Here is a 12,121-nt window from a genome sequence, read left to right on the forward strand (position 1 = left end):
AGATTATCCAAAGAAATTTGGATAATTATCCAAAGAAATTCTTTAGAGAAACAATTGTCCTCTGAATCTGGCCTCATGGATCCCTCAGCCCTGTTTTGGACCAGGTGCTAAAGCTATGTTACAGCAGGCCCAAGAAGCTCGTTGCTGTGCCCACAAAGTTTCTGGTGCACTGGTAAAGTGTAGCAGGTGGCGGGGGACTGAACAGTCCAGCAGGCCTCCAGCCCCAATACAGGGACCAAACTGGGACTCTGGAGACCTCGGCTATCTTGGACACTTGCTGTGGCAGGGGAAAAGGGCCCAGGTCAACAGAGAGATGAAAGACTTCCACTGTGGGACGCTCTGTATGACGACTGTTATGTAACATGGACATCCAGAGGCCAAAGGTCGACATGAATCAGACATGTGTCATGTGTCAGCAGTTACCATGGCTACACTGTAAAGCCTCCGTGACGGCTGGAGACAAGAAATAATCTCCACACTGTAAATCAAAGTGACACACCTTTCTACACCACACGGTTTCAAAAGAGCAACCTCTGAGGACGGTTAAATTTACCCTACAAGAACATTCAATCCTTGTTAATAAAATAGAAGTTCATCCAGGTAAATGTGAAATCTGAATTTCTTATTTCATAGGACAAAGTGAGAGAAACACCTGCTGTTATATCTGCACACAAAGAAACAGAAATGAGTCTGTTCAGCATACATTTATAAGATCAGTCAGTGAGGACTTTTGTTTAGAAGGGTTATAACAGCAGGGATCAGGATCTTCCCAAGTAGAGTCTTTCTAAATCTCAGTGCTCAATACATCTGTCCTCTGCACCCCACTACTCTGAATGTGTATTAGTGTGTCAGTTAATATACTGATGGACAGGACAGTATATCAGAAAATCCAAAAATCCACCTCTGCACCTCAGTGTGTGAATGCATATGTGTGATCTGTGGCGTAAAAGCGCTTTGAGTAGCTCAAGTCCATTTGCCATTTACAAATCAATCAGGTGGGTTTCTAGCGGCTGCACTGGAAATGTGCAGTTAAGTACCTCAAAGCAGGAGCCTACTTGAGCGCACTTGTGAGAGGATCTGTGAACCTCAGCTTCAAAGATCAGAGGCAACATGTGTTATAATGGTCACTAGTTCACTTCAGACAGGTTCAGATTGAAAGACAAAGCACATGTATGATCTCCTTTGATTTATTGGAAACTCATTCTGACAATAAAATAAGTTGTGGAGTCCAATTGATCATTTTTGGGGGCAGAAATCAAAATAAAGGAACTTAGCTTTGACACCAGAGTAATATATCAGGATGCATGGATTATTTTTTTTTTTTTTGGCATAATCAAATAGATAATGCACGATTAGAGTAATGTGAATGATCTAACTACGGTGTCAGGTCTGTGGCCTAACAGAGACGTCTGATGGGTGTGGTTTGAGTATTGCCCTGTCCCTGCATGTGCAGTGATGTGTGAGAAAATCAAAGAAGTAGGCTATGCCTTTCAATGCGTCCCTCCCACATAGAGCTGCAGTCTGTGTGCTCTGTCTGTATAAATGGGCAGAGGCGACCTGCTGGGTTCAAGTTCAACCACAACCACTGCACAGAAACATTTCTATCTGTCCAGTGGGGTATTTCGGACCACCGCCTCACTTTACATTTTACTTTCACTTTTGCACTCGACCATTTTGGGACAGGAGAGTGAGTTTCACTCCTTGTGGGACGAACATCAGGTAATATATAACTTCTAAGATCTGTCACTCACAGTCATGCATATCACACAGTCGTGCTTTTTGTTTTTCACACCTGCTTTCGTGTTTAGAGATAGACTATGGACTCAAACACACTTAATGCCTACTTCACCACCTTGGGTGATGTCTGTGACTGTATAGATGACTCAGGATTCATGTCCATTCATCAAAGAATTTAGTGCACATAAATGTTTTCTATCCAGCTGCTGTGGGTGAAAGTGAGAAAACCTCAAGTTTTTCAGCCACATGAATGTTTCACAGTTTGAAGTAAATATGAGTAAATGACTGCCCCAGTTCTACTTGTTTAAAGTTTTATAAACATGTTGTTTTGTACTTGTTGTAGTGCTAATGTGAAACAGGTCTCAGTTTTTTGCATCGTCCAATAATTAGTTATAACAGGACTGAGGATTAAAAAGAGCTCAGTAGCCATCTCTGGCTCTTTTGCATTCATGCGTGAACTTTACAGTAAACTGTACTGTACCCTTTCTTGTCAGTTGTATATGAGAAGAAAATGTGTTGAAGTTGCAGTCTGCTTGCTGTAAACACACTCTGTCGACTTACATGTTGTAAACACATTTTAAACACTTTTTGCTATATATAGGATAAGTGTACATCTGCAGTCATGGGCGCCTTCAGCAGCTCACAAACCGATTTCTCCTTGGACCTGCTCCGCACCCTGAGCCAAGCGAACCCCACCGGGAACATCTTCATCTCCCCGTTCAGCATCAGCTCGGCCCTGGCCATGGTTTACCTGGGAGCGAGAGGAAACACTGCAGCTCAGATGGCACAGGTAAGAAGAAGTCATATATGTCAGTTATAGTTTCTAATGAAGGTTTTTAAAATGCTGTCATCCTTTCCATTTCACATTCTGAGTTAAGGAGTTCAGCACTGACTCAAAGGTGTGTCTTGAGGCAGGTGAACTCTTCTGACGCCTGTACTTTCACCTCAATATCATTTATTTAATCATTTATTGTCTGCTATAAAACAGGACATGATTCAAACTGGCTGTTACACACTGAGCTGTAGTTTCTGCTATAGTTGATTTTTAAAGAGCCGTAAATCCTCAGAGCTTTGCTCTCCTTGAAAGGTTACCAAAGGTTTGATAACATAATGCCAATGAATTGCATCGTCTATTGTAATGGGAACAAATCCATTTCGCAGATGTGTTCAAATAAATCTGTTGTGAACTGTCTGACATTTTCAAAGGAATAGTGTTCAGGTTAAGTCGCTGTAAGTATTATGTGACTCTACTGTGGAAATGAACTTTGAATCTTCAAGGATGACTGCAAGGACATATGACCTTCATCTGTCTGGGCTGATTGTATTTAAATGACTTTATTGTTTATTTTTCTTTACTTCCTGATGTTGGGTCCAGCCAGGATGGCAAAGTTCAGGCTGTGTACGTTTGGAGAACCAGGACAAAAGACTCTTTATCCCAGCATGCCTTGCAGGTACTCCCAGAATTGCCACATCTAACACGTAGGTGTGAAGTTTGGGAGGGATAAAACCGGTTGCCTCCCATTGTTCACTCTCTTTCATACAAAGGGCGGCGGTAGCTCAGTCTGTAGGGACTTGGGTTGGGAACCGGTGGGTCGCCGGTTCAAGTCCCGGCACGGACCAAGTCCCGGCACGGACCAAGTCCGGAAACTGGTCTGGTAGCTGGAGAGGTGCCAGTCCACTTCCTGAGCACTGCCGAGGTGCCCCTGAGCAAGGCACCGAACCCCCCAAAAAAACTGCTCTGGAGCGCTCTCTGTGGGCAGCCCCCTCACTCTGAGACCTCTCCATTAATGCAGAGTGAAAACCGAATTTAATAAAAAACTATTAATAAAGTATATGAAAAAAATAAATTAAAAAAAAGTTGTCTGTCGACGTCCGAGGATACCAACTCTGCTTCCTGTTACACAGCACGATTCTCTTTGTTTAAAAGTTTTGGCGCGCAGCTAACCCAAGGCCTTGAAGCACACCGACATCCTGAATTCCAAGCTTAGATCATCCATTTGAACGCATCTCTAAGAAGAGCGTCTTATTTCTCCCGTATTAAAACGGTATTGAGAGAGATCGTAAGGATTACGTCTCGTTCCGTCCTCTAAAGAAAGGACATCCACGGAGATCACCTCGCTCGACGGAGGACACCACGGTCCTGCTCAACCCCTTGGACGCGCCGCCATCACTATACAACTGCAGGGAGACTGCTAAAGACCGTTCCGAGGACCCCTTTTCTTCCTTCATCAACCGCGGACAAACGGTTACAAGTGAGGCTGAGCTAGGTCTGGGCAGTTTGATATAGAGAGTGTGTTTAATAACTGAGTTATTATTGTGAAACTGTGATAATATTTGCTTGGTGTTGGACCACAGTGTCTTAGGTTTTATGAGAGTAAAACCTCTTTTGTTTTCTTTATTTGAGCCGCTGCGTCCCGTGTGTGTCTCTGTGAACTCTCGCGTCATAACCGGGTAATAGACTCATTATCAGAAAGACTAGTGTGAACGCCGTCTGATACAAATCCGGCCACTGGCTTCTGGTAGTGAAGTTAACTAAGCTCTGACTTGTGCGTGAGTTCCGGGCTGCGATTGAGTTTCTGAGTTGCGCTCTTCTCTCTTTCTCTCTCTCCCCACCTTTTACGCACTCACACACGCACCTTTCGGCAGACGCACACTCATCGATATCTGTGGCTTTCCGGACGCTGCAGAAACGTAGATCAGGTAGAGACAGAGTTTGACTCCGTCTCTAGACAATAGACCAGGTTAGGAGACCTGTGTTCTGTGTCCGCCATCACTGCCATTTTGATCTCTCTCTCTCACTCACTCTCACAGAAACACACACACACACGCGCGCGCACACACACACACACACACACTGATGCTGAAATGACAAAGCTTTCATGTTTGTACAGTGTTTTTTATTTATTACACGTGTTCTGATTTTTCAGAAAGATAAGAGTTATTGATAATGAGGCTGACCTGACTGATGAACAGGCGCGGTGTAGCGGTTTGTCCCTCCTTTCAGTATCCACTGTTTGGCGTCACTGAGGCTTCTATGGTTTCAGCTCAGGACTAAGAGTTTGGGATAACCCAACTTTTTGATGCTTTAATAAAATGTTTTGTACCTGACTGTCACACAGGTGCTCTCATTCAGCGCTGGTGAAGGCGTGCATGCAGACTTTCAGACTCTGAACGCTGACATCAACTCACCGTCTGCATCCTACATCCTGAAGCTGGCTAACCGACTCTATGGAGAACGCACAGACAACTTCCTCCCGGTGAGTTTTCAACCTGTGATCATTGACACAATAAACCCAACTTATACCAATGAGATATCTCTGATTGCAAAGTTGTGATTAATATAGACAAAAAAGTATCACAGTAATGACAAGTTGCGTCAGGAGATCCAGGTTGTTATTCCCTGATTATCTTCTGCTTTATAAAGGAATTCCTCGAAGCCACAAAAAAGTTTTACCAGGCAGACCTGAAGCCTGTGGATTTCATCGGAGCTTCAGAGGCCTGCAGGGCGGAGATCAACAGCTGGGTCGAGCAGCAGACAGAAAGTACAAGTTTTAGATCAATTTGTGCAGCAGTCGTTCCACAGTGGTCTCTAAGGATTGTTGTTTAATCTTTGTTTATTTCTTTATTTCCTTTCAGATAAGATTAAACATCTTCTGCAGCCAGGAACAGTCAACCCAATGACGAGACTGACTCTGGTTAATGCCATTTACTTCAAGGGGAGCTGGAAGAACCCATTCGATGTGGAAAAAACCAAGGAGATGCCCTTTAAAGTCAACAAGGTGAAGTTTTCAGATTTTTAGATATAAACTTGAATTTATTCTAAATTCTTTGATTTCTTTTTTTCCATGCCATGTTGTAAAACAATGCTTTATGCTATTTTAAAGGCCACATATGTATTCTCCTCCTTTTTACCACTTTAAATCAGTCACAGAGCTCCCAAAACGTTTCAAGTTTCTTTTTGTAAATCCACTCTGATCCTGTATTTGATCATGTCTATAAACCCCTCTATTTCAGCCCTGCTCAGAACAGGCTGTTTCTGTGTCTGTAGCTTTAAATATGTAAATAAGCTGTGTCTGACCACGCCCCCTCTCTGGAAGGGCTCGGGTGTACTCGCTGCTTTCTGGCTCCATGTCCTATTGTTTACGGTGAGAAGGCAGACTCAGAGGGCAGAACAAACACCTAGCTGTGGGAGTGTCACCCACCTGGGGTAGGGGCTACTGCCCTTTGTGATATCATTAAGGGATCTCCAAATGGCCTGGTTGAGCACACATTTTTCTGAAAAGTAGAGCAGGTAAAAGAGGGAAGAGCTGGATTATTCTCATCATGGGGGGGGCGTATAGACAGACATGAATTCGTGTTAGAAAAACATGGAGAATTGGATTGGCATTTCTGTAATACAGTTTTTTTAGTACTTAGAAAATATCCAATTACCAACTGTTTTTTTGTTTCCTTGGTATTGAAACTGGATTCCTATTGTTTTATTTTTAATAGTACACAATCTGGTACCGTTATAGCCGTACCGACGAAGACTTTCTCTCTCGATTTCTTGACCTTAATGTCTTTCTTGTGCTTTAGAATGAAAGTAAGCCGGTCCAGATGATGTACCAGGTGGAGACGCTGCCCTTCAACTACATCCCTGAGCTCGGTTTGCAGATCCTGGAGCTGCCATACGAAGACTATGAGCTCAGCATGTTCATCCTGCTGCCGGAGGAGTCTGCAGACGGCTCTGACCCTCTCCTGAAGGTACTCAAGCTAGACATTTTTCTGGTTCAATCTGTTTCCTGTCTTGAAGAGTCCTTGTGGAGTCTTTTAATTATCAAACATCCTTTTGTTTAAATTCAATCGATGAGACACCATTGTCTTCAGAAAACAAGCTCTAAAAAGCTCACTTTTCACAACCTTTCTAAAAGAAATGATCAGAATGACAGCGTACACATCTAGAAGCTAATGAGAAATAAACTTGTAATGACCCAAACACAGTGAGCATCAGACCTCACATCCTTTTGATCAGTTTGACATAAACACAGCAGCAAATACATGCTATGAAGCTCATGTTTTACTCATTTATTTTTAGTTTGACCTGTATTTAACCAGAAAAAAGTCTTCATGAAGTTACTCAATCATAATCAGTTTTATTGCCAAGTACATTTACAGATACAAGGAGTTTGTCTTGGTGTATTGGTGCGAAAGAAAAAAAACAAGGCTCAGATAACAAGTACTTAAATAAAATAAAATCTGATAAGAATCTCGTTTACAAGAGTCAAGAAAGGCAGCAGAACAAATTACCGAGTTTCAAACATTAAACACTTAACAATTAACGTGAATAAAGGAATCAAGAAGCGTTCATCAAAATGTGTTGTACTGTTCTTTTTATGTGTTATACTTCCCAAGTGTTAACATAAAAAAACAGCCAGCCAAACTCCTTTTCAAGAGCCAGGAAGTGAGCGTGCTTGCTCCTTTAATTACTTCGTCAAAGTAGACAGGCTGACAATGAATTGGAGTGAAACTAGAAAAGAAAATACAAGCTACATTTAGTAGTTGGTTATGAAACAATAAAGTGTACATTTACATTAAACCCCAACTAACTTAGATTAAATGTACTGTACATAAAATATATCAATTTAAACTATTAAACGTGTAAGCAACAAGTAAGACTTACAGCCACTGCTTTCTGAAGCATTCACACCGAGGATGGCTTTGGATTCAACATGGAGATGCAGATAGACCATGCTACTTCTGTTTACAGACTTTCTGCTTCCTACTTTCTGTTTCCTGTTTCCTGTTTCCTGCGTCTTCACAGCTTTCAAAATAAAGTAACAGTAAACTTTTCTTCAAATAACAATATAAACATATCTGTTCTAACAATAAAACACATCAAGGGCAGAACATGTGTCATAAGTCATCAACAGCAAAGGATCAAAAATGGTAATACGGGTTAAAACATCGACATTCAGTATGCTTGCCTCCAGATTAGCCTCATAACGTTTAATAAACAATTATAAATAATTAATTTGTGTTGGTTTTCACAGAGCAACAGCTGTTCATGGAACATGGTGTAAGCATTTAGCAATTGAGTCCGTTTAACACACTACCACTGCTCCAGATCATTCAGAAGACATTTAAAACATTCAATGAAACCAGCTGCAGAGGATGTGGAGTCTGCATCCGATTCCAAGAACAGGGAGCAGCAGACTTGAATGCCGTTTTTTTCCCAAATTCTGTACAGACTTTAGTTAAAGTTTACAGGTTTAAATCCTGGGAGAGTAGATTGTAACTTTCAGTATTTAGTTCTGAAGGTAAGATGGAAGCAGAACAAGAATACCCTCATTAATAGAAATCTTGGATAGCCAAAACATTAGCCAAGTTAAACAAAGACAGTGAGGAAACAGGAATTTAACCTAAAATGATCGAGCATATTAAAGAAAAACACAAAATGTTGTTTTGTGTTGCAGCTGGTGAACAAGCTAACACTGGCGCAGCTGGACAAATGGACCAACAGGAAAAACATGAACTTCAACAGTGAAGTCTTCATTCACCTGCCCAAGTTCAAGCTGGAGGAAGACTACGGGCTGAACGAGCCGCTCGCGAAACTGGGCATGACAGACGTGTTCTGCGAGGCAAAGGCAGATCTGTCCGGCATGAACGGCGAAGGAGGACTCTTCCTGTCTACGGTGGCGCACAAAGCCTTCATTGATGTGAACGAGAAGGGGACGGAGGCAGCCGCAGCCCTTTTCGATTTATATTCATGTATAGAGGAACCCAAGCGGCAGATATTCTTCACAGCCGACCACCCGTTCCTCTTCTTCATCAGGCACAACAAGACCAAGTCCATCCTCTTCCTTGGCACGTTCTCGTCTCCTTAGACAGGTGGACACACATCATTATCCAACAAGGCATGCTGTGGGAGGTTGTTTTGTTCTTTCTAAATCAAGAACATCAGCATCCCAACGCTCAGTAACATACAGAGCCATGCTGGAATGGAGCTCCCTCCCAAGTCGGGTTAAACAAAGCGCTGTATACAGTTTCAAAAAAAGGATCAAAGAAAATTATCTATAAAAAAATCGTCAGCACTGATAGGACCACGGGCATTTTTTATGTAACAAAGTTTTTTTGTTTTTTTTCCCCCAAAAAAGGTGTAGGTGTCAAACAAAATAGTGTTATCATTGTTTAAATTTAGGATGAATTATGTTTTTGTCATGCACCGGCCTTGGAAAGAAGACTCTGGTGAAGTGTAGTGACGGTGAGGTTAAAGATTATCCAAAGAAATTCTTTAGAGAAACAATTGTCTTCTGAATCTGGCCATGGATCCCTCAGCCCTGTTTTGGACCAGGTGCTAAAGCTATGTTACAGCAGGCCCAAGAAGCTCGTTGCTGTGCCCACAAAGTTTCTGGTGCACTGGTAAAGTGTTGCAGGTGGCGGGGGACTGAACAATCCAGCAGGCCACCAGCCCCAATACAGGGACCAAACTGGGACTCTGGAGACCTCGGCTATCTTGGACACTTGCTGTGGCAGGGGAAAAGGGCCCAGGTCAACAGAGAGATGAAAGACTTCCACTGTGGGACGCTCTGTATGACGACTGTTATGTAACATGGACATCCAGAGGCCAAAGGTCGACATGAATCAGACATGTGTCATGTGTCAGCAGTTACCATGGCTACACTGTAAAGCCTCCGTGACGGCTGGAGACAAGAAATAATCTCCACACTGTAAATCAAAGTGACACCACACGGTTTCAAAAGAGCAACCTCTGAGGACGGTTAAATTTACCCTACAAGAACATTCAATCCTTGTTAATAAAGTAGAAGTTCATCCAAGTAAATGTGAAATCTGAATTTCTTATTTCATAGGACAAAGTGAGAGAAACACCTGCTGTTGAATCTGCACACAAAGAAACAGAAATGAGTCTGTTGAGCATACATTTATAAGATGCTGTTTCAGTCAGTGAGGACTTTTGTTTAGAAGGGTTATAACATCAGGGATCGGGATCTTCCCAAGTAGAGTCTTTCTAAATCTCAGTGCTCAATTCATCTGTCCTCTGCACACCACTACTCTGAATGTGTATGAGTGTGTCAGTTAATATGCTGATGGACAGGACAGTATATCAGAAAATCCAAAAATTCACCTCTGCACCTCAGTGTGTGAATGCATATGTGTGATCTGTGGCTTAAAAGCACTTTGAGTAGCTCAAGTCCATTTGCCATTTACAAATCAATCATGTGGGTTTCTAGCGACTGCACTGGAAATGTGCAGTTAAGTACCTCAAAGCAGGAGCCTACTTGAGCGCACTTGTGAGGGTGTATCCAGGTTTTGAGTTTTCAATGTGGAATTCAGAACTTTGCGCACCGATCTTATGAGCACCTTTTATGCACCTCCATGATGGGAGCCGGTGGGTGGATTGAAATTCCATTTTATTCTTCTCTGCAGCAAGACATGATTGATCTGCTACTTATTCCAATGCTCCATAGCACTTCTCAGCTCATGCTCTGCTCCTATAAAATTGGTGCCATTGTCTGAATGGAGCTCCCGAACTTGGCCTCTTCTTGCCAGAAAGCGCCTGAGTGCGTTTATAAAAGAGTCAGTGTCTAGCGATGGAGCGACTTCAATGTGGATGGCTCTGATGGCCAGGCAGGTAAAAATGACACCATACCTCTTCACCATGCTCCTTCTGCTCTTCACTTCGAAAGGCCCAAAGTAATCTACACCAACACGAGTGAAGGGTGCCTCATCAGGAACAACTCGTTCATGAAGTAAGTCTGCCATCTGCTGGTGAACTGGCAGAGCATTCAGGCAGCGACAGGTGATACATTTTGACAGCACCTTTCTTAGCAGAAGCTCTGTTATATGGAGACCTTTGGCTAGTATAATTGGATGCTTCACCTCTGCAGGCATAGAAAGTTTGCTGAGACGACCACCAACTCTCAGGACTCCATCGAGGAACTGCGGGCAGAGCTTACGAAGGTGACTAGTTGCTTTCACTGGCTGCCTCTTCTCCAGACTTGCCAGTTCCTCTGGAAACATTCTTTGCTGACAGTACCTTATAATGGCCAGTTCAGCCTTCTCCAAATCCTCTACCGACAGTGTGTACGTGCCGGTGGTCCTCTTGAATTTCTCCATTTCCTCATCCTCAGATGATTTCTGCTTCTCTTTCGTGAGGACAGATTGTGACAGCGTCTGATGTAATTGTCTCCTCTTCCTCACGCAGGACAGAAGCCAGGTTTTAATTCTCAGTATCCACGCCACTGATGCTTTTAGGCGTGTCCAGGTGCACAGCATTCACCACAGCAATTGTCTTCAGCTCAGGATCTTCAGGAGGGAGCTGTCCAAGGTCCTGAGGACTGACAGGCCACTCACTCTCTGGACGTAAAAGAAAGTGAGGTCCTGACAGCCACGTAGCGTGTTCGACAAACGCCTCGACCTTTACCCCTCTGGACGCTATGTCTGCTGGGTTGCTAGCCGTATCCACATACCTCCATTGAACAGCACTGGAAGCTTTCAATATCTGTGAGACCCGGTTAGCCACGAACACTTTGTACCGTGACGTCTCATTTCGAACGTATTTAAGGACTGATTCGCTGTGTGTCCAAAATACTGATTCGACGAGTTCCATCTGTAGCTCCTTCCTCCAGAGTAGATCCATTCGGCTTGCCATGGTTGCTGCTATGAGTTCCATCCTGGGAATAGTCACTGTTTTAAGAGGAGCCACACGAGCTTTCCCCATCACAAAAGCAGAGTGCAGTTCTGAATCTGGATATCTTGATAACAGGTAAGTGACTGTTCCGTATCCGTTTTCGCTTGCATCGCAACAATGGTGCAACTGCGCTGTACAGATGTCTCCAAAGTGTGGTGGTTTCAGGCACCGGTCCACTTCAAATTTCTCCAGCAGAGGAAGCTGTTGTACTAGCCTTAACCATTGCTTTGCGAGGGATTCAGGAACACGATCATCCCATCCTATTTCTCTCCTGCACAGATCTCTCATTATCCTCTTGGCGGTTAGAATCACAGGACTGAGCATGCCGAGGGGATCATATATGGAGGCAATGGTCGAGAGCATTCCTCTTCTGGTGAGTGGTTTCCTTTGTGTTCAATCAATGTTCCTTTACTCCAATTGTTTCATTTGTTTGCGCCAAGGGTGGGTTTCCGTTTGTTTCAAATAAACCTTGTTCATTTGCATCAGGTTCACATTCATCGAGCCACTTTTGAACATCATTTTTAAATGTTTCACTGTATGTCATTATGCTCGAGAACCATTCCGTTTGTTGCGCAGTTTGATCCTTTGGAAATAAGGGCAACACTTCCTCGTGAGCAGTGATGGCCTTTTCACTCAATTCATTCAATGTTCCAAGAGATTCCTTTACTTTAGACATATTTTCCTTTCCATGCATGA

The 12,121-nt window shown here is 43.1% G+C and overlaps 1 protein-coding gene across 1 annotated transcript; it reads left to right on the forward strand.

The window, feature by feature from the left end:
* Positions 1 to 1,542: 1,542 nt before the first annotated feature.
* Positions 1,543 to 8,739, forward strand: LOC306828653 (leukocyte elastase inhibitor-like; the record flags this gene model as incomplete). Its single annotated transcript, XM_079351191.1, has 7 exons — positions 1,543 to 1,719; positions 2,339 to 2,527; positions 4,857 to 4,994; positions 5,162 to 5,279; positions 5,374 to 5,516; positions 6,313 to 6,480; positions 8,190 to 8,739. 7 exons carry the CDS (start codon positions 1,543 to 1,545, stop codon positions 8,598 to 8,600), a joined length of 1,344 nt encoding a protein of 447 aa, XP_079207317.1. The 3' UTR covers positions 8,601 to 8,739.
* Between the last annotated feature and the right edge of the window lie 3,382 nt (positions 8,740 to 12,121).

The sequence above is a fragment of the Symphodus melops genome, assembly GCF_947650265.1.
Source record: "Symphodus melops genome assembly, chromosome: 8".
NCBI classification, from domain to species: domain Eukaryota; kingdom Metazoa; phylum Chordata; class Actinopteri; order Labriformes; family Labridae; genus Symphodus; species Symphodus melops.